At 42.8% G+C, this 23709-nt stretch overlaps 1 protein-coding gene across 4 annotated transcripts in view; it reads left to right on the forward strand.

Annotated features, from left to right (window-relative positions):
• Positions 1 to 23709, forward strand: part of TAF4B (TATA-box binding protein associated factor 4b) — a 120184-nt gene that overhangs the window by 37598 nt on the left and 58877 nt on the right. For 3 of the 4 annotated variants that reach the window (XM_061597504.1, XM_061597514.1, XM_061597485.1), the window contains exons 3-9: positions 523 to 627; positions 2077 to 2241; positions 2336 to 2458; positions 3490 to 3579; positions 12867 to 13568; positions 17805 to 17940; positions 18834 to 18939. In XM_061597504.1, coding sequence (XP_061453488.1) covers positions 523 to 627; positions 2077 to 2241; positions 2336 to 2458; positions 3490 to 3579; positions 12867 to 13568; positions 17805 to 17940; positions 18834 to 18939 — 1427 coding nt within the window. The remainder of the gene's footprint in view (positions 1 to 522; positions 628 to 2076; positions 2242 to 2335; positions 2459 to 3489; positions 3580 to 12866; positions 13569 to 17804; positions 17941 to 18833; positions 18940 to 23709) is intronic. The other variant, XM_061597494.1, reaches the window with a different exon arrangement.

Genomic DNA, 23709 nt, shown 5'->3' on the forward strand with positions numbered 1-23709 from the left:
GCTGCTGTAGATTTTCGCAGGAGTTGGATCGGTGTTTGTCACTTTCATGGATGTATGTGTGGTAGTGACCTGAATGTGGACTAGATGCAGGAATCCCTTGCATTTTCTATTGGCACAGTTGACTCCAGGTAGGACTTTAACTGCCTATAGCATAGTGTTTTTCTGTTCTTGCCTCTTCATACAACTCATACTCATACTATCTCTGATAGTAGATGGGCAAAGAAATATTATTTTCAACATATGCAAATACAAACAAGCACTTGAATAGTCATAGTCCTAAATGCTATTTAAGCCATAGCATCTCTACTTTACCTAGTCTTAGATGTAAACCTATTCTACTTGCCATGCATCTGGACACTTTTCTGCATTATTTACATCTTCCTATCCAAATATGGCTTTTTAACAATTTCAGATACGGGAAAACACTGATGTGTCCAGTTAGAAGTAAATGGTACTTGACCACTTATCTGAAACTTGATTTTAAGGTTTTTACCCGTATCTATTCTCTTACCTTTCTGAAAGAATTCTGGAACTCAAGTACTTAAAGTACTAGCTGCTCCTGTAAAAACTGTGTGCCGGACAACTCCTTCTGTTACTTCTACTGTTAAGAAGACTGCTATAATCCAGGTATTATTATTATTAATAATAATAATATAATTGCATTTATATCCCACCTTTTCTCCATGGAGCTCACAATGGTGTAGAAACGTGGTTCCCTCCTCCTGGTTCTATCCTAACTTCAACCCTGTGAGGTAGTTTAGGCTGAGAGACAGTGACTGGTCCAAGATCACCCACTGAGCTTCACTGCCAAGGTCTCCCAGGGCCCAGTCTGACACTAACCACTACACCACCCTAGACTTTGCATCTTATTTTAAAGTGGTAAATATATTTATTACACTGGCTCACAAATCTAATAAAATGGCAAGGTAGCTTTTAAAGTCATGTTTTCTATATCCTTTAAAAAATCTTTATCCATAGGTGCACTTGGTGCACTTGCCATTTTTAACTCAAAGATACTGAGGAATGGGAAAGCTTCTTCTGCTTGTTATCTTATTCCAATAACCTGCCATACTGGGTCAGGTTAGTGGTCCATATTCCTCAGTACTGGTCTATAGTGGTTGGCTGCTATTGAGCAACAAAGCATTGTTCCTTTAAACATGTTTTATGAGCTGTCTTCAGTGATGGCGATTCTCAGTTTTTGGTGGCTGGTGAAATTTGCTATTATCTATCACTTAATGTCAAGAATAGGCTAAAACTTTATTGCTAAATCTTTGAGTTTTAGGGTAGGTTTACATTGCCACCCTGGGCTCCTACTGGGAGGAAGCGTGGGATATGAACGTAATAAATAAATAAATAAAATAATGTGCTCACCTATATGTGTAATGTTGTGTATCTGTTTGCCTTCTCCTTAATGTGCGAATGGGAGACAAACTGAGATGGAGTGTAATCTAATACAGTGTTTAGAGAAGCTGTCATGTTTAGGTGGAGAAGACCCTTCAAATCCAGTCTTGAATTAAAACAAGGCAGTTTAATCTAAAAGATATACAAAGAAAAAAGTTATGGGAAGGAAGAAGAGAAAAGCAAATGTGTGCACCACTTTTTAAAGTTATAGCTATAATGACCAGCATGAATGTAAATAGTTCAGGGAGATGAGGAGCCTGATAGAGCTGGCCTTAGAGCCTCTTGTGGAGGTAGGTCATGATATGCTGCTTTATAAAGCATAATACGACTTGAATGAATGCAGTTTTTTATTTAACAAGTTTTATGTACTGCTTAATTAACAAAACACACTAAGCTGAAAATACTAATAAAAATTGCCTTTAAACAATAAGACATAAAATGTATCAAAATATAGATAAAAGCAGTTAAAGGAAAATTGACACAATCTACATGTCTGGACAGTTTTAAAACAAATGTACATAATAGAATTATGTGTCTGGAGTAGACTTGTGTAAACAAAAGTTTGTAGCGAGCACCAAAAACAATGCAACAAAGACATCTGCCTAATAGCAGTTTCTGTATTGCTTATTCCTGTCAGAATTGAAATTAGCCATTTAAATGTTACATTTCTTTCAGTCAATAACATCCGGAAATAGTAGAACCACAACTACTACTGCAAAATCTTTGATTACTGGACCATCAACAAAGCCTCCTGCTTCTGGTTCTTCTGTACTATCCCTTGCTCCAAAACCAGTTCCTGACATAGAAGGCACAACAGTAGCACAGGCAAGCAGTTCATCAGTAAGTATAACATTGTCAAAGATTACATACCTTTCCCACTATGTTAGAGCCGAACAGAATTCAATTTATGCTCTTGCTTTTGGCTTCCTGTCAGGAAATGCTGGAAAATGCGAAAAAGTGCAAAAACTTCCTAGCGACACTAATAAAACTGGCATCCAGTGGGTCTCAAGCACCTGAAATGAGGCAGAATGTGAAGAATCTGGTACAAAGTCTGTTGGTAAAAGTTCATCTGCAAGTATTTGTGCCCTGATCCTAAATGTCTTTACTCAGAAGTGATTTGTGCACCCAGTGCAGTAAGGGTGTAGTATACAGGAGAGATTTTTTATATGGGTATTTATACGGGTTTAGTAAGGCCCCAGTGCACAGTTTGGCATGGCACAGGGCAAGGATCCAGTTGTTAGGCAGCCTGGCTGCTGGCTGATGTTCTGGTCTTAGTACTGAGGCAGCGGTTGGGGAGATGCAGGATTCTTGGGTGCACCATGGCAGGAGCCACTCCTGTGTGCTCCTCAAGCCATGAAATGTTCCTCCTTTCAAATCTGTTTTTCTATAATTTGTCAAAACATGCATGCTGCATGTGATATGAACAGGAAATTTGTATTTGGTTGCAAAATGAATTTGCATATGTAAAGGTTTTAGACTTTTGCAGCACCTTCATTAAGCTTGGAGTACTATAATTGCCAGAAGCCTGACCCTTTGCTTCGAATTTCATTTCACAAGGTGACTGTAGTATAGCTTGTGTGACAACCCTCCTGTAGATCTATTTCTGCTTCACTTGAGCAAGTTTGTTATAGGCAAGTTATAGCAGTCTATGGTACAAACAGAAGAGAGGAACAAAACAATAGGAAGGAATTTGTTTTGTCTTATCACACTGCTTTGGGAAGCAAGCCTGTAATCCTTGTGTTCTAAACTAGTAGAAAGGTGACTCCATACAGTCTGTCTGGTCACGTGGCCGCAAATATTTCATCAAACAAATCTCTCCTCAAGGCAAGCATTTTTTTCAACCTTTGGTCCATTTCCAGCTTTCTAGGAACAACTTAGAAATCTACCTCATTTGCTGCTATTGCTAGTTCTTAACCTTTGAAAATTGGTCTCAGGCAGACTGCTATTGAAAGCCTTCGTATAACCTCTTAAAAGCATAATTGACTAAAATGTTAGTACTTGAATGTCGATGAATTGGTGGCTTCTGCTGTTAACGTGTAGTTCACCAGATGTGCCTACACTTGTGCTACAACTTCTTTTTCTACATAGGAAGCTAAAATGGAACCTGAAGAATTTACCAAGAAACTCTACATTGAGCTAAAGTCTTCCCCCCAGCCCTATCTTGTCCCCTTTCTCAAGGTATGCCTAAAAGAATTTTCTCTACATTTCAGGTATTCTTTTAAGTATTAAAGTGCTGATAATCCTTGACTATAGAGTGGGAAGGTCATTTTGAAGTGCCAGGACAGTAAAGTGCACAAGGGCCCATGGTTTGCAAGGACCTTTGTAAACCACTTAGAGTTTTTAATAATCAAGCAGTATATATTTTTTGTAAAATAAGTAAATAAAATGGTGTGGTGGTATGGGACAGCAAAACCTAAAACCCGTCAGTGAAATTCTGCTCTTATCTTCATGGTGTTGTGATACAGTTACATTACACAATATTGTTGGCTTGAGAAGTGGACCCTTGTGCTTGCAACCTCAAACCATGTGGTGTGTGGCAAGCTGGCATGAACTGTTGTTGGAGGCAAGCATATCAGGAGAACAACTTAACAGAAAAGAAAGCATTCTAAAAACAGTTAAAAATGTTCTAAAACACAAAAGTTAAAAATGTTATTTCATCAGTGATCTTCAGGTTGTCAGGAGCAGTCCCCTTTAGCCATCAAATGCCTGGGTAAAAAGGAATGTTTTCAAATTCCCCCAGAAAGTGAATAGTGATGGCGACAGATACACCTCACTGGAGAGGGCATTCAATAACTAGGGAGCCACCACTGAAAAAGCCCTGTCACAGGTCAGCACCAACCAGGCAGCTGTTGTGTGGCAGCACCTCCAACAAGGCCTCGTCTGCTGATTTTTAGAGTCCAAAATGGGTGATACTGGGGAAGGTGCTCTTCTAGATATTTGGGTCCCAAGCCATTTAGGGCTTTATATGCTACTGCTGACACCTTGAATTGGGCCTGGTAGCTCACTGGCAGCCAGTGCAGTGCTTTTAGGATTGGTAACTCATGGTTCCATTGGGCTGCCCCATTTACCACTTTATCACTTGGGTAAATTCCAACCCCCCTAGTTCACTGTTCATTCAGTACCCTACCAAGGTGCAGCAAGGACACTACTTCAGGATTAACTTTATAGTTTTTAGTTATGCAGAATGCTATCAAGTGTAATTCAGCTTCTCTGTAGGAGAGCAGGAAGGAAAGGTCCATGGATTTGGAGATGGAATGCACCTATTAGCTGCAATGTTATGCCCAGTTAATATTTAGGGCTACTTCAAATATTAACAGTTCTTCTACACATTGCAGGTAACTTATCAGTACAGTCATCTGACAGTCTCTTAGCTGTCAAATGTAACTGCATCAGTGCTAGGAAACTGTAATTTCCTGTAGATTTCCATCATATATATACTATACAACTACAAAGAACAGGTGATCTTACATTTTTCCACACAACTTCCTGCACGTGTTTCATCCATGGAAGAAACTCATAATGTCTAAAGTGATCCATGACTTAAGCCCATATAAGGTCTATGTCTATTATTGATTTCAAAATCCATGGCTTATCTAAAAGCATATTGTGTATTCAGATGTCATTTGAGGATGTTATTTATTTATTTATTATTTGTTACATTTATACCCCACCTTTCTTTCACCATGGAACCCAAGGTGGCATACATGTGGTTCCCAAGCAGCCTCCCAACTAGGCACTGACCAGACCCAGACCTGCTAGCTTCAGCAAGGTGGTGGCTTCATGTGCCTTCAGACCATAGTCTGGAACATAGCCTGTTAAACTACAAAAAACCAACCGAGCAGCACTTTTATACTGTAGGCTTAAGGAAATGGACTAAATGGGTAAAAGGACTAAAAGGATCAACACTTTTGAAAAAGCTGATCAATTATATGCAAAGGATGGAATTTAAACTATAATATACTCTCATTTAGGGAGACACTACTTTGCAGCATGCTTATGTTTATGTAGTGTTGATGCACAGGGCTGCAGTTTGTGACAGAATTTATATTGGCAAGCCAGAACCAATGGACTGTTCCTGTAGCAGCAACAGGAGCATGCCATTGGCTCTTCCTTGGGAATATAAATGACTCAGTTTTGTCCTAGGGAGACCTTGTGTTGCTGAACTTGTAGGAGTAAAACGGGTTTGCTAAAGATTCTGTGAAAACTTTGGAGAAAGCAAATAAAGTAATTTTCCATAGGAAGTGGGCCATCACTGTGGGAAATAGTTCCACCTATCGTGCGAAGGCAAGAATGTTTTTGAAGTCAAGACTAGGGACGTCATGCCCCTCCCACTCTCCAGTTCATTCTTGCCTTCGTATGAACAAGATTGGAATTTTCATAGCATTTAGCTAAGTCTCGTATCTGTCTTTAAATCCTTTCTCTTTTTCTGTTTGTGTTTAGCCTCTGAGGGTTCCCTCAGGGACCGCGGCTGCGGCTTCCTCACCCTTCCCTCAGAGCTATTCAATCTATTTTTATTTACTTGACTGGGGGCTCCCTCTGAGACCGCGGCTGCGGCTCTCTTCGTTTTGGCAGTTTCTAGCCCCCCCCCCGCTCAGTTGTCTCTTTAGCCAGGGGGCTCCCTCAAGGACCGCGGCTGCGGTTCTCCCCTTTTGATCGCTTCTGATCCTGATCGCTGTTAACCTCTCCCCCCCCCGATCGGTTGCCGCGGCTGCGGCTTATCCGATCTCAGCGGGAGCTTGCAACTGCGGCTCCCGCCGTTAACCCTCTGCCTCAGATCGCCCTCGCAACGTGGCTTAAATCCCACTGAGGGCTTTACAGACCGCGACGGCGGCTCTCTCTGCGGTGGCTGCCGTTTTTCCCCTACCTGTTTTCTCCGGGGATTTTTTGGAGCCGCTACTGCGGTTTTTGGCGAGATCGGCTGGGCAGCCCTTCCTCCAGTTCGCCTCCGACGGCCGCCATTGCTTCTTCCCTCTCTGCCTTTTTTCCCCACTCCTTTTTTCCGGGCGCCATTTTTTTTTTCTCTTTCTTCTTTCAGAATTTGAATTTCCCGCCCTTTTTGTTCCCCTTATTATCGGATACCTCACCTACAGACTATCTATCCGTACGTTTGTGTATATGTGCTGCTGACTAATTTACACACAACTGATTTACACACTTTACTGTGGCTGTAATCATAGTGGCTGAATTATATTATCAAGGCTGGAGCTCCAATCCTAGTGGGCTGGATTGTATTATCAAGGCTGGAGCTTTAATCCTAGTGGCTGGATTACATTATCAAGGCTGGAGTTTTAATCCTAGTGGCTGGATTACATTATCAAGGCTGGAGCTTTAACCCTAGTGGCTGGATTACATTATCAAGGCTGGAGCTTTAATCCTAGTGGCTGGATTACATTATCAAGGCTGGAGCTTTAATATCAGTGGCTGAATTGTATTAAATCTGATTTACATTACATATCCTGCCCCCTATGGGGCCGTGAACAAGCCAAAAACCCAGCCTACAGCACTAATCTGAGTGTGCCTACTCTAAACAGCCTATATTATATTAACGCTGATACTTCTGTGCATTCTGCCCCCTCTGTGGCAGTGCATTCGCCATCTGCCAGTGTATCCTACCCCCTCCGTGGTAGTACGCTGTGCCAGTTCAAGTCTTTACATCCTGCCCCCTCCGTGGCAGTGTACTGCACCCAGGTTCATATAAGATGGCAGAACAGCCAGGCATGTCACCATCAACACACATGGTGCCAGATCAGCCAGACATGCCACAATCAGCCAAGCCACAACATACTAACACGTCTAAGACCAGACATGCCAAAGCACTGGCTAAGACAAAACATCTTTCCAGCCATAGTAAACCAAAGCGCCCTCGTTATGTCTCTGTGCCAACAACTACCACAGCACAGACACACATAAGTGATATTTTCCATTCTCCTGCTACGGCCTCTGACGAGGAAGAGTTTGTTGGCTTTCCCCCTCACGGTTCGCCTAACGAACCTACCTCTGGCTTACCGCCTCAGACATCTGTTCCAATAGCCCACCAGGCACATACATCTCACACATCTGGTCTGCAGCTGTCTCCTGATTTCCTCTCCCAACTCCAAGCCATGCTGGCTTATTTCACACGAATGCAGTCACTACCACAGGTTCCTGCCATACCCCCACTCAACATGGACCAACGTGCGTTCCATGCTGCTCATCCTTCCTGCTCACCAGATCCCTTTGATGTAGCCAGAGGCAGATGTACGGACGAAGCCTTGTATGCGGAGGAGTTAACTTTCACTGACCATGTTGAAGGAGACGACTGGAGCGACTATTCAGATCATGAGGAGGATACATCGTATCGCTTGTTCAATACCTCAGATTACCAACCGCTCGCACGTAGGGTACTTCACACCCTTGGTCTCCAGACTGCGCCTTCAACTTCGTCCGCTCCAGCTCTCAAAGGGGCCAAGGTCCTCAAATCCCCTGCACCTACTGAACACTACATCCTGGTGTCGGACCCAATTGCCAGATTAACTTCCGAAGAATGGGCCCACCCACTCAAAGCTCGACGCTTCAAGAACATGGCTGACAGACTTTACGCCCTAGCCCCAGACTTCGCCACCAAGTTAGATGTCCCTGGCATAGATGAACCGATCGCTCGCCTCGTTTCACGATCTATCTTGCCCAGGGAAGGGGAATCCCACCTAAAAGATACTACTGAGCGTCGAATAGACTTCGCCCTCCGCAAGAACCACGAGGCCACTGCCCTACCCATGCGTGCCTCCGCCTCAGCCTCCATCTTCTCCAGAGCATCTATGATGTGGCTGGATGACCTTCTAGAGGATGATAACCCTGATCCTGTCGCCTTCAAAAGAGCACTATTGAAATTACGTAAGACCGCAGCCTTTGTGGCCGATGCCACTTTGGATGCCACCCAATTAGGGGCACGAGCCATGACGACTCAAATAGTCGCTCGTTGTACCCTCTGGCTTCGCCACTGGCAAGCTGATTCAGCGGCCAGATTGAACCTGTCCAAGGCTCCTTACTCCGGATCTCTACTCTTCGGCGAGGAAGCTCTAAAGGCAGTTCTGGTTGATCCAAAAGACGCCCATAAGCCGGTTCTAGCCACAGTCAAGAACATCGACCACAGGCCCTTCAGGCGATTTCCCTCCTTTTGTTCTAACCAGCCTTTTCGAGGAACGCGGCCAGGAGGACGAGGCCGCGATTTCAGACCCTATGATTCCAACGCATTCAGGGGTTCCTGGAACCGACGCTTCCAGGGCAGAGGTCAGTACCAAGGGCGCAGGGGCAACTCATCGTCCTCATATAGGGGAGGTCCTCGCCTACACAAGTAGTATTAACGCCATCCCCATAGGTGGCAGATTACTTAATTTTGGAGATCGATGGCTGCGCCTTACTACGGTCTCCTGGATCAGGGACCTCTTCACTTATGGCTATACCATAGAGTTCTGGGCAACCCCATCAGACAGATTCCACCCGTCTCCTTGCCCAAGGGCACCAGCCAGGCACAACATCATGCAGACAGCTATACATCACCTCTTGCACATAGCGGCAATAGAGCCAGTTCCCACAACTGAGAGATCGGAAGGGGTGTACTCCCTCCTATTTGCTGTGCCAAAACGAGATTTATCTTGGAGGGCGGTATTGGATCTCAAGTTTGTCAACCGTTTTGTAACATACCGCAAGTTCAAAATGGAATCTCTCCATTCCATTACCGAGAGTCTGCATGAAGGAGACTTCCTGGCTTCTATCGACCTTAAGGAAGCGTATCTCCATGTACCCATTTGCATAGCCCACAGAAAGTTTCTTCGGTTTGCTTTTGGCCACCAACATTTTCAATATAGAGCGATGCCTTTTGGCCTCTCCTCTGCTCCAAGAGTATTTTCCAAGGTGCTACTCATCCTAGTGGCTTACCTTCGGACCCAAGGGGTTCATATCTACCCATATTTGGATGATCTGCTCATACGGGCCAAATCTGAAGAGCTGGCTCATCATCATTTAATGATCACCCTCAATGTTTTGCAGACCTACGGCTGGCTTGTCAACTTCGACAAAAGCCATCTCCAACCAACCCAACGCCTACTACATCTTGGGGCAATGTTGGACACCCTGCAGGCAATGGTCTTCCTGTCTCCAGATCGCATCACTGCCATCACAAGCATCGCAAGGTCCCTGATGCAACAAACATCCGCAGACGTCATGCTTCTCGCCAGAGCGCTCGGGATGTTTATCTCCACAATCCACATTGTGCCCTGGGCTCGAGCTCACACTCGGCCCCTTCAGTGGACTCTGTTGCCTTTTCAAAAAGACATTGCCAGCTCCAACCATCGCAAAGTTCGTTTGAGCCCCGCTCTGCGCCTCTCCTTCCACTGGTGGACCAAGGTTCAACACCTCTCCAAGGGCACGTCGTTCAGAGAACCCCGCAGAACCGTCGTGACCACAGACGCCAGCCTCATAGGTTGGGGAGCCCACTGCAACTCCCAGTACGTTCAGGGGGTTTGGCCCAACGCAGAGCAATCTCGAAGCATCAACTGGCTGGAACTAAAGGCTGTCCACTTGGCTCTATGTCATTTTCAGTCTCTGTTCCCTTTGCATCATGTGCTCATTCGAACAGACAACACGTGTGTAAAATCACATTTGAACAGACAGGGGGGCACCAGGTCTCGTCCTCTGCAGGACTTAGCCTCCCTCATCTTTGTCTGGGCAGAACAACATCTACAATCCCTGAAAGCAGAGCACCTCAGAGGGATTTGGAATGTGACAGCAGACTGGCTCAGCAGACAACAGGTCTTCCCGGGAGAATGGAAACTTCATCCAGCCATTTTCCATCGTCTCCAGTGTCGGTTCGGCGCCCTCTCAGTCGACCTGTTTGCTTCCAGTCACAATTGCCAGCTTCCAAGGTACTTTGCTCGATACCTGGACTCAACAGCAGAAGCAGTGGATGCTCTGACAACACCGTGGCCAGACGGTCTGTTGTACGCCTTTCCTCCCATACCATTGTTAGCCAAAACCTTGAGGAAGGCGCGAACCGAAAGGGTACAGCTGGTTCTGATAGCACCATTTTGGCCACGCCGACCGTGGTTCTCAGATCTTCTGGCAATGTCAATGATGGATCCTTGGACACTTCCAGTAACGCCAGACCTCCTATCTCAGGGCCCAGTACTGCACCAGGACCCTACTTGGCTCAATCTAACAGCGTGGCGTTTGAACGGAGACACTTGAGGTCAGCTGGACTGTCTGACGCTGTGATTGATATTATTTTGGCCTCGAGAAGACCATCTACCACTCGCATTTATCAACATACCTGGGTGGCTTTCTCCAAGTGGTGTCAGTCCCACCACCACGATCCATCCCAGGCCAATGTGCACCAGGTGCTCCAATTTCTCCATAGTGGCTTTATGATGGGACTTCGACCCAACACTCTACGTCGACATGCGTCTACTCCGTCATCCATTCTCTCAGTGTCCTCTCCTGGAGATCATATTTCCTCACATCCGTTCATCAAACGTTTTTTGAGGGGAGTCGCCCTACGTTCTCCGGCTGTTGTCCATCGGTTCCCCTCATGGAGTTTGCCGAATGTCCTGCAGGCTTTGCAACGCCCTCCGTTTGAACCCATCAGGACTGTGCCCCTACGCATACTGTCCTTCAAGGTCCTGTTTCTGATTGCAATCACATCTGCCAGACGCGTTTCGGAGTTGGGCGCATTGTCTTCTGCTAGACACCTCTGCGTCTTCCATAAGGACTCTGTTGTGCTGAAGACTGACCCTTCCTTTCGTCCCAAGGTCGATTCAGTTTTTCATTGCAACCAGGACATTGTGTTGCCTTCCTTTTGCCCGGATCCTACCCATCCTCTTGAAAAGGCTTGGCATTCGTTAGATGTCCGGAGGGCTCTCAAGACCTACCTGTCTAGGACCCAAGAGATTCGACGAACGGAGTCTCTGTTTGTATCCTTTCATCCAAGGTCTATGGGGCATAAAGTATCCAATCCTACCTTATCCCGTTGGTTAAGGGCATGCATTACCTTAGCATACGAGTCCCTGAAGCTGCCAGTTCCTGCTAGTATAACAGCTCATTCTACTAGGTCAGCTGCCACTTCGGCTGCTTTTGCTACTAATGCTCCTGTTGCCGATATTTGTAGGGCCGCAGTCTGGTCTTCCCCACACTCGTTTATAAGACATTATAAAATTGATCGTTATGCCTCTGCTGATGCTTCTTTTGGCAGACGAGTGTTGCAACAGGTTCTTAATGAGGATTAACATGTGGGTGGTCCCTCCCTATATGGGTTGCTTTGGTACATCCCACAGTGATGGCCCACTTCCTATGGAAAATGTACCATTGGTCTCACCTGAAAGGTGATTTTCATAGGAAGGGGCCATCACGACCCTCCCAGTTGGAGGATGACTAGCGATTTTATCAATGGGTTACATGTTATTGTTTCCATATTATATTTAAATGTAAGAGTGAAGTCATGACTTTTAGTTCTGTTATGTTATGAAGTTATGTTAGAGTCATGTTGTTATGCATGTGACTATTATGTTATTTTCCTGGCGGGCCTGTTGGCCTTGTTCTTGTATTTTTAGATATCTCTTTTAGACTCGCTACGAATGAACTGGAGAGTGGGAGGGGCATGACGTCCCTAGTCTTGACTTCAAAAACATTCTTGCCTTCGCACGATAGGTGGAACTATTTCCCACAGTGATGGCCCCTTCCTATGAAAATCACCTTTCAGGTGAGACCAATGGTACACTTGACAGACTGAATAGAAGACTATATTCTGTTGTACTTTACATGTTCAGCCTGCTACAGGAAATATACAAATGCTACTGTTCTCTATCAAATCTGGGTTGCTTCCATGTTGTATGCTTAATTCAGCTAAGAAGCATTTAAAATTTATTTGTATTGATAATGGTATGTATAAACTGCCATCCTGGTATACAATAAAGTAAGATAATGAAATTATAAAAGAGAAAATACAAGATAAATGACCAACACTGAATCAAATTAATTCTCTAAAAATGCTTGGCAAAACAAACATTTTCAGCAGGTGACAAAACATCGTAGGTGTCTGGAACACTGTTCCTATTGAAATCAAATGACTGGTGCTACTACGCTAAAAGCCTTAGTTTGTGTAGAAATGAAACAGATATGAGAACTGGACTTGCCTATAACATGCAAAGGCTCAAGCTTTGTGTTGGGCCTCCCTCTGGGAGGTTGTCCAGTGTGCTTAAGTCTTCTGTCAAAGTGCAGGTTTGTTAATTATTACAAAAGTAAACAGCTTGAACTTTAGCAAGTTTTCTTGAAGCTCAAATGTGATCATTTTAATTTTTTAGCAGGTCTAACATTTTAGCAGTGGCACTGACAACTGCAAGCCATATTCTTCTCGTGAAAGATATGCAACACAGTACATTGTGGAAAGTGACAGGAAAATGCAGGATCTTGATTTTTCTGTTTTCTTCTTTGCCTAGAAAAGTATGTTTGCTTTACGGCAGCTAATGCCTAACACACAGGCCTTTATACAGCAGTGTCTTCAGCAATCTGTACCACAAACGGCTTCTCCTACTTGTATTGCTGAACTGTCAACTTCTTCTGTGATTGCTGCCAGCACACCTGTCACCACAGCCTCTCTTCAACCTGCGAAATCAGTCCTTAGAATTCCAGTGGGGATACCTTCCCAGCAGACTTCAGCCCCAGTCCCTTGTACATCAGGAGTAACAAGAGCATCTGATTCTGTTCAGCTTGTTCAGTCAGCTCATGCCTTGTCGGGGTCACTCTCCCTTCAAGTTGCTAGTCCTGTTCCCTCCACTGAACTGGCTACAGGAAAAAATACTCTGAAGGCTGTACATCCAACCTCCACCACTGTGATGTTGACAACTGGTACCAGTTCCCTTCAGGTTGTAAAACCAGTCTTCACCCCTGCAATGTCATCTGTTGCATTTGCTGCTCTTAGTTCTGTAAAATCAGTTTCTTCTGCTGCTGTGACAACATCTCTCCAAGCTGTAAAGCCAACCTTGACTACTGCTGTAGCAGCTGCTACTACAGCAGTAACTTCATCTCTCCATCCTATAACGCCAGTTGCTGGGACACCAATCACTATCAGAGTTGCCCATTCCAATTCAGTCCTTTCCCAATCAGTTCGGACATCACGGGCTGTAAAGGTAAAGCAGCTGGTAAGAGGACTTTATTTAGTACTTGATCTGTAGAGCATGAATGTGGTTGCCTATTGGTTCATGGAAGTTGGTCCATTGAAGTTGCTAACCTCAGCACTTCAACTGAGCCAGCAAGTCAAAGCCTGTACAGGTAGGACTGTGTACTTTATTTATTATTTTATTTATTTTTAAAACTTATATACCGCCCGACTAGCAATAGCTCTCTGGGCGGTGAACATAGATACAATAAAATACAATATGGTACAAAAAACTTCACAGTCTAAAATCAAATATCACAGTCTAAAACAGCAAAGGCTCAGAATCAAGTTTCAGACATTACAATACATTAACAAAAATTAAAATTAAAATGCCTGGGAATAAAGGAAGGTTTTAACCTGGCGCCGAAAGGATGACAACGTCGGCGCCAGGCGGACCTCCTCAGGGAGACTATTCCACAGTTCGGGGGCCACCACTGAGAAGGCCCTTGATCTTGTCGCCACCCTCCGGGCCTCCCTATGAGTTGGAACCCGGAGGAGGGCCTTCGTAGCAGACCGTAGTGTACGAGCTGGTTCATAGCGGGAGAGGCGTTCCGACAGATATCGAGGTCCCGCGCCGTATAAGGCTTTGACCCTCCCCAATCTAGTTTATCAGCATAGAATAAAAAATGGCACTTGTGTATCTGCCCCTTGTGTACTTTGCATAACTTTACATCGAAAATGTACATTTAAAAAAGTCAATAGTAGGCACTGAGAGAAGAAGCAATCTGGAGATACGTGGGTACTTGGCAGTCCATGAAATGGGTGGCAGAGGAGAGTTTTGGTACTGAAGCCTGACAACAGAATTCTGTGCCAACCTCTTCCTGCTTTTGACACTCTCCTCCCTCCTGTCAAATTGATATCAGCTGGATGGTCTAGTCCTCTTTAAATATCCAACCAAGGAAATGGACCAAGCTAGTTTTATCAGATTGCATTTTCTATTATTGAACAGTTGAGTTAGTGGGAGCACACAGAATACAGTCCTGAGTTCAGAGTTACCTTCAGTATATTGTTGCGTGCTGTAGAGCTAGAGAAGTGTCCATGGAAAAGGCAGCAGTGTCTGTAGGGTATTCTCCAAGCTAAGCTTAGTGATAATTTACTGGCAGGGATCATAGTGAACTGGAGCAGTCTGTTTCTGTGTACATGTGTTGTGGTGAACCAGCATGCTGAAGTAATGCCTCTGAGCCCCTGATAAACACTGTGTGCAGCCTGTTCCCTGCATCAGAACAAAAAATATTCATAAGCTCTTGGAAGGCGCATTGCTTTTGTTGCTTCAAGGATCAGTTGTTCAAAAGATGGTTGTTCCTGTTCACCAAGTGGGAGAGTTGGCAGAAAGTTTAACTTCCAACACCCAACAAGAGATGAACAGAGGACCCTTCCAGTTCCACTCTGCCTTCTGATATGAAAATAGAGTTCCTGGATACTAGGTCAGAGCCACAGTTGGACAGCAACAGCTTTATTTTTATTATCTTGGCTCTATGCTCCTTCTAGCTATATTAGTCTAAAACAGGAAGGAATGAAAGGTCCACATTATTGATGCTGAAGGCTAAACTATCACTTTTAGCAATGCAGTGGAACTAGGGACAGGTTGGCTTAAGTTTCATTCCAGTCTGACAACCTTACCCATCTGACAAGGCAGCTAGAAAATCCCTCAGGTCAGTCTTGCAGAATAGCATGGCATCCTCAAGAGGTGGGAAGAATTTTGGACTGGACATCATGAAGTCCGCTGGCACACAGGTCCCCCATGCTTTAGGACTGAGGCACAGCCTTCCTCAAGCTGGAAGAAGAGTAAGGATTTCTAATAGTCAGACATAATCTGAGGAGTGTTTGACAGGCCCAGAAACAGCCATGGAGGACAGTCTCTCTGCTCCTTATGTAAAGTCTGTTCAGCTCATTAAAGTGTATGTTCCAGCTAATTGTGCAAATTGTTACTTAAAAATAAATTGCAGAGACACACTATTTGTGGTGTGGGGGATTAGGGGAGCTTCAACCCTTTGCATCCCACTGCAGTTCCAACCAGGCCTCCTGTGCCTACTATCTGCATGAGAGGGCCATTTGCTACCATGGAAGGTATTTTCCAGTGCAAATAGCAGGTGTGAAGGCCTAATGGAAACTGGAACTGTAGCAGGAGGCAAAGGCTTCTGCACTCCCATGCCATTTGGATTAGGGACCCTGTACCTATAATTTGTTTATTGTCATTCATGCAACTGCTACTCATTTGAATGGCTTCATATTTAGTTCAGCTGTTATGCTACTCTTACAGTGAGATCTAGTTTAACGCTAAATTTAGCTTTGTTTAGTTTAGCCTTAAGTTTAAGCTGCATTCTGAGGGCTCTGTCCACATCAAAAGGTTGAAGGTCTACAAAAGACGTGAAGCTTTATTTGTCTTGTAGAAACACTGTTCACAGGGATGGTGTATAACTGAGCCACAATTACGAGGTGGATTAAGGAATACATCTAGAGCAGCCCACTCACATGAGCCAGGCATGTTTAGCACCCTTCTCCATGAATGCAAGTCTGATAGATCCTTAACAGAGCATCCTGGGCTGCTTCACCCACTTTCATTTGACAGTGTAAACTAAGTATCATCCCCAGGATAATCTTTCTGAGTGTGAATGTAATGTAATAACCAAGACTTGAACTGTGAGTGGAAAAAGTTCACCTCTGCTGGGAACTTGGCCTTAGACAGACCGGTATATCTTGGCCTCATTCCCATAGTACACATTGATGGCGGGGGAGGCAGATGCTGTCTACCTTATGGAGTGGTTGTAAGGACTAAAGGGAAAGTGAATGTGAAGTACTTCAAATGCTTGAGTGGGTCTCTAATGTTAAATGATGATGGCTGTCTAAGCTGCCTCTGGTAAGACTCCTTGGTCCTAAGTCTACTGTAGATACTATTGTTGGATTTCTTTGCCTACTCTCTTATGAACTAAAAAAGGGAAGTTAAACTCACTCTGCAGTTCTTTCCTCATAAGACAACAGGGAAAGTTTCATTCTGTGCAGTAGAGGGTAGGTTGTATACACGTCTTGCGCAGAGCTCCATTATTAGGCTTCAGATGGGATCCGCCATGATAGCTTCTTTTCTGTCTGATTTACAGTGTTTTCTGTGCTGTCCTGTCTCTGGAACTGGTGTTCTTCAACCTTGGGCCCCCAGATGCTGTTGAACTTTTTCTGATCATTGGCTAAGCTAGCTGGGAATAATGGGATTTGTAATTCAACATCACCTAGGGGTCCAAGATTAAAGAACACTATAACATTTTGCTGGAAATATTGTTACAGTTTGTCTCTTGTCAGTTTTAAAAGGCTTATCTGGTGATTCTTTGCAGAGGTTCCTGTCACCAAACTGGGAGGATCCTTACTTCCTTTCATGGAAATGTAATAGTTTGACCCTGCTTCTTGAGTTGGAGGGATAAAACAGTTCCTACCTATTACACAGAGAAGAATTTCACAGCCAGTCAAACTTAATCGCAGAAGCCTTACATCATACTTACACTTGTTAGCTTCCTGGAAAACCTTTGAATATATGGAAACAAGGAAGGTTAGAGAGGGCTTTTAATCTTTTAAAACATTGAGGATACATCATATCTTTAACTATGAGCCGCAACAAAATGGCTTCTGATTTTTGTCCTTTTGGGTCTTAGCTGTAGGTAGTTTTGGTATCACTTTATGATCAAAGAGATTTATTTAAGATAATTTCATCCTGCTTTTTGACATGGTCCCCGAAGCAGTTTTGTGCATTTAAGCCAACATCAAACAACCAATAAAACAGTAAAAATCCAAGAGAAGCACCTATAGTTTGACAAAAGTTCATAAATTCAATAGATCACGCATCTTTCCCTAAATGGGGAAAGCCCAGCCTCCTTGGGGGAGAACGTTCCATAATTTCATTGGTACCACTGGGAAGGCCCTGTTCCATATTACTACCCTTTGCACTTCTATAGAAGGGAGAACACCAAGCAGTGATTCTGTAGGTGTCTTTTAAGTGTGCAAATGGGTTTATATGGGAGAACACCCACGAAGCATATGGCATAACAATATGATTGTGCCATTTATCACTGACAGAGGGGGAGTGTGGTTGGAATTCTAAAGCTATTTGACATGTTGATGTTTGCAAACATAAGCTGGAAGAGTTCAAGTCATGATGCAAGTGTTAGATTGCAAACATAAGCAGTCACAAGGATGACAATATGTGCTTAGTACTTCAAAGTGTAATTTTTTCCAGATAGTCCAACATCCGTCAGGAAGTATCTTGAAAAAAATGACCACGCTCCAACAGGCTTCAGCATTCCCTGTTGTGAACAAATCGGATGAAAAAACTCCATTAAATGCTTTGATCCAGGCTAGCCATCTTCCTGCAGGTATAGTTCAATTATCTGGTTAAATTCAAATAGCATACCAAACCATGGCTTAAACAAACTGTAGTTTAGAACCTAAATCTTGGTTTGAACCACTGTTTGGAAGCTTCACTTTCCATTTTTTATGAAGCTGAGGCGTGAATCTGGCTTTGTTTCAACAAACCATAGTTAACAGTCAGTTTAGGATTGAGGTGTAACACTAAACTGATTAATCAAAAACAGTAGTAGTGAAAGCCTCCGATCTTGGCCACACTGGAAGGTGGCCAAGGTGTTTTTGGGAATGTGGGGAGCATACGAGTCTACAACTTGTACAGGCTTGTTCTGTTTGCCATAAACTTTGTCACATCCTGAATCCAGTTGTGGGAGATGCGCTAGAAGTGCATTTTCTCAGTGGCAGATGTTATACTTTGAATATTGGCACAACACTATCAATTAGCTCATCAACAACCTTTTGGAAAGATGCATGGAGTTGCACAGTAAACTATTCAACTGTGCAAAAAAATTGTTCTGAAAATCCACTGGAGCTCTCTTAGTTACAAAAAAAGGCGTAGGCTTTGTTAAAGGCAATAATTAGTCACTGATGGCTTTACTAATGGAATACTCTGGACTATAGGCTGTTTCCCAGTAAAGCAGTGTTTCTTCATTAACCACACTAGGTGCTGACTTGTATACTTCAGTACTAAACATTTGCTGGTTAAAGTAGCACAGTTATCCATATCCTGATAAAAGAACTCATGCAGATATTGCAACTGGGATCTAGATTTGTGACCTTGATGCAAATATGCTGCTGTCTTTAAAAAAAACTGGACATAGTCTCTCCTGATTTCTGTTTTTGAGTGTGCACTAAATGTCATCTTGGATTTTGCTTTCTGCTGTGGATTGTTCATGTTTTTTAGGCTCCATTGTGAAACAAATTACCCTGCCAGGAAACAAAATTCTGTCGCTTCAAGCATCTCCTGTTCAGAGAAATAAAATAAGGGATAACGGAACAACATCCTTCAGGTAAAAATAAACAAAGTCAGAAGTTTCTGTGCTATGGGGAAGGCTGACTTGGAAAAAAAAGAGCAAACAGCCACAGAGATACAAGAGATGCCAAAATAAATATTTAAAATTTCTAATGGGTGTTTTCACTTCCTTGGTTTTGATGTTCTAGTACTAATGAAGGGAAAAGCCTAAATTTTGCCCTGCTAGCTGTTTCAGGTATTTACACGCTGCAGCTTGATTGGGCTATGCTCCTGAAGTCCAAGCCTTTATTTAGCTAGCTGATAATCCTAGTACTTGTACATCAAACTCTTTACTCTGTCTTCTAACTAACCAAAATCAGTATCAGTACTTTTTGAAGGAAGAAGACAATTTAATTGTGTGAGAGAGGCTAAAAAGCTTGAATTTTTAATTAAGAGTATTCCCTACTAAGTAATATGAATAAAATGCTTTAACAAATTATAAACAATATTGTGAAGGAGGTGTGTGAATGTTTAATTACACACATTCATATTCAAAGAAGAAAATACAGTATTCTGACAAGAACTGACTGAATACTTAGAGGAAAAAGTGATTGTAATATAACATTATCAAAATTTATGAACAAATACAATATTTCAGTGATCTGGTCAAACTGATTTATGAAGTAACTCCATGAACATAAGAACTTAGTTAAGAACTCTACATCCCATATTTTTCTTTCAGAGATCAATATGACATCATACATATTTGTATGTTGCTAATTTAAAATGAATTCCACATCCACTTACTGTATTCCTTTTAGATAGCCTAGCAATTTGGGGGGGAGTCCAGAGTAATGTTATACCTGTTTGCTGAATCTTATCTTGTTGTTGTTATGTGCCTTCAAGTTGATTACGACTTATGGCAACCCTATGAATCAGTGACCTCCAATAGCATCTGTCATGAACCACCCTGTTCAGATCTTGTAAGTTTAGGTCTGTGGCTTCCTTTATGGAATCAGAATCTTATCTAGGGTGTCATAAAGACTTGAGTTAATGGATTTCAACAAACCAGAGATGGCTCTAGTGTTTGTTCTTGTTGGAAAGGTTTATTTGGTTTAGTCACCCTGAAATTTTTTTTAGCTTTGGACACTAACTGGAAGGAAAATCCCTATCAGATTTCTCTTGCGTAGACAGAACAGAAGTAGGTGCGTTAGTGTACTCTGGAGGATGAATATGGGGAGAAGAATGGTTTTCCTGATTGGTTTCCTATAATAGCTCACACCTTGGACACAAAGTACCTCTAGAACAACTTGGTCCCTACCTCCGTTGGGCTCCAGCCTTTTTCTTTTAAACTAGCACTGTACTACCTTTTGGTGTGACTGCATCTGAATGTTGCAGAAGTCTGTGCCATGCATGAAGATTCATTTGGTGTAGGGAGAGAGGCAAGAATGACAGTGGCATCTTGTATAGTGATGTTGTGCAGAAGGGGAAGCCCTCCAGATGATGTTGGACTACAACTCCTATCGGCCCTGACCATTAGCTATGCTGACTGGTGCTGTAGGGCCAGCAAACATCTGGGGGGACACATGTGTCGCTCCCTAAAACGTCTGCTTCTGTAGTGCTAGTGCTCCATAGCTAAAGACTGTCGCACTATAGTAGGGAGCTTTTATGATCTAAATGTGGAGGGTCAGGGATGCTGTTTTTAGCTGCAGTAGAAGAAACCTCTCACTACCGCAGCTGAGTTGTAGTATAAGGTCTGCACCCCAACAATTAACAGCATCTAATGCTCTGGGAAAGTTTTAGCTTTCAGTGCAATTATATGATAACTGTTCTAATTCATGGGGGTCTTAAGGAAGGGTTTTTTTCACCTTCTCTGTCTGCAGATTCTAACTGGAGGAGTTAGGCTGCCTACAAGAGACTGTGTGCATTAAAGGGAGGAGGGTGGGGGGGAATTAATGTTTTGCAGCACTACACTTACGCAAAAAGAAAGGCAATCTAAAATCCTTCATCATAAAAGTAGCAAAATAATCGGACTGGAAACTGAAAGAGAACTCTAGATTGAGGGAAGATGGCATTTTATATTGCTTGTGAAGCATATGCCAAGTACATAGGGCTAGTTCATGTACTGTTGGTGTTGGTGTGAAAATTCTGGAGGTATGGTGAGGTTAACTGAACATACGTGGCATCCCAGAACTTAGGAGAATTAAGTATTCAAGCGTGGAAAAAAAATGCAAGTATTGCGTTCAGCATGGTCACTAGTTCTCTGTAGTTCATGCACAGAAAATTAAGATGCCAACAAATGAAAACTAGCATCTAATCCATTGTGGATCAGGATAATGCAGTTCTGTTTTGCTATTGCAAAACTGTTTGTTCTGAATTTTGTGCAGATGCATAATTTTGCTTTGTGTGGTTGGATTCTTAAATATAAAACAATGAACACGGATGACTGTTTAGCTGCTTAAAGTCTGATAGTTCTACCTGCCTTATTCTACATTAAATTTAAATTCCTCCATGCAGATTTTGATTAGCAGCCTCTGGCTGATATCTTACAGGCTTTAGTTCAAGCCTGTCCTTATTTTTAGAACAATGGTGTAATCAAAACAGAATGAAAAGTGTGTGACCGATATTTGAACAGCAGAGGGTGCTAAAGACCCATTTTTAAATTTTTTGTTAGTTTGTCCATTTGAGAATTAACTAAATAAGATATATGAAACTGGAAAACCAGAAGGGACTTGCAGTTGCCTCAGTTCAAAGGCTTGATTAGATCACTATCGTTCACACTTAAGAATCTTACTAATTTGGCTCAGGCCGATGTCCTCAAGTAGAGAGAAGAGACTTCTGTAATGGACAAATTAAATGTCCCAGTGTTAATGGTACATGTAGATTGTCTATCACCACCACAGAAGGAAGAAATATTGTTGATGTAGCCAGTCAGTTGGGTCCTGGGATCAGGTCTAAACATATCTGCTTGCTACGTCTAGTGAGAGATCAATTAATGTTTTTTATCTAGCTGCCTGTGCACTCGGCTACCCCTAAATCCTGAACATCTTAGTCTGCTGACCCGTAGTGCATTTTTATTGCGAAGTCTACTAAAAATGTGAACTAATGGGTTCAAGACCAATCTCAGCAAAATTCCACTGGTTACCTTTCTCACCTTGTAATACCTGTAATATGTTTGTACTTGACAAAAAGGTGCATCTTTCCTTGTGGTATTGCATCAAATGTTCTACTGCAATGAACTGGAATATCCTGCTTGCTTGTCAAGTTCTGTTAAATGCTAGGATAATTGGACTATTTAACCCATGCTATAATGTACCCTTGTGAATTTTTCAGTATCTTCAAGCTTTGCATAGATAAGTTCAAGTCCATGTTTTCTCCTTAATTTGCCTTACCTTTTTTTAAACAAAAAAAATTAGTACTGTTCTGACATTATTGTGTTTACTGCTGTTTGTGATCTTGCTCTTGGCAAACTATAATGTCTTGAGGCTCCTTTGCAAACCATAGAATAGCAGCAGCCCTGCTAAAGGGGACTACATATGTTCATCGTTGGAAAAGGCGTAGAGAGCTGTGTTTCGGCCCAGGTTAATAATACTAAGGTGTCTTTGCAGAGTATTCCAGACGTGAGAGGTCTGCTCCTCTCATAGACCTCTTTGCACGTTCAATTTTATATTTAAGTTATTCTCCTGGTCTTCATGTGTTTGATCCCTGATCTGCTGCATCACAGCTTGTTTAAAACATTTATAAACCACTTAATCTTTTTAAAATCTCTAAGCAGTCTACAATGTTTAGAAGAACAGTGTTGTTTAAAATACAGCTTAAAACCAATAAAACAGAAATATAATAGCATATAAAACAGGAAAAAGGTGATTCAAACATGTAAAGCAAACAAGACTGTTCCATTAAAGACAATATTTCCCAATAAGGCTGTAGATAAGTTACAAGGTCTCTTCTCATGGGCTAGACAAAGCCCTGAACAAAAACGTCTTCACTAGACCTCTAAAGCAACTAATGGTTGCTGCTTCAAGCATGGCAGAGGGAAGAGCATTCCACAATACAAGGGCAACAGCAGAAAATTCCCGCTTTTGTGTCACTGTCTTGTGATACTCAGTAGTTGTGTGAGTCACTGGTGGTGGTAGATTTGATAAGCACATTGTGTGGTACCTATAGCTGCTCAACACTAAGGAACCCTTAGGCTACTCTTCCATTCACATGTTCAGTGTTCTTAATCTCCCCCCCCCCAAAAAAAATCATTTCTCATAAGGCCTGCTTAAGACTAAAGTATTCACTACATCAGGGTTCTTCAACCTAGTGCCCTTCTGTTGTTGGCTTCAACTCCCTATCTTCCCCAGCTGGCATTGCCAGGGATGATGGAAGTTGTATTTCAAAACTTCTAGAGGGCACAAAGTTGGGGAAGGCTGCATTACATGCCGATATAATTGTAGCCTAATGGCTCTGAAACTACTTTGGGATGGGGATAGTGCAATTAGAAGCTTGGGGTACAGGTGGCAATTCTTTTTCTGGCCTACACTTCATTGCTTCAGTTTTCCCAGCAGTTCTTCCCGTTGAAGCATTTAAAATTCTTGTTTGTGAGGGCCTTCCCACTTGCTTCTGTGCTCCTAATCTCCCCCTTCCCATTTTTTTTAAAGTGTACTCTCATGAAAACATGTCTAATTTAGCCTTTGAACGTTTTCATTAATCAGTGGTCATTGATGGCTTTTTAAGGCAGGAACCTTAATTTGTCCCTCCCTCCCATGTTATTTGTAGAAACAATATCAAATTTACTTAAACATTAAATTTGCAGTGCTAAATTCTAGCAATTGTAGGCCAA

This window comes from Rhineura floridana, chromosome 1, assembly GCF_030035675.1.
Source record: "Rhineura floridana isolate rRhiFlo1 chromosome 1, rRhiFlo1.hap2, whole genome shotgun sequence".
NCBI classification, from domain to species: domain Eukaryota; kingdom Metazoa; phylum Chordata; class Lepidosauria; order Squamata; family Rhineuridae; genus Rhineura; species Rhineura floridana.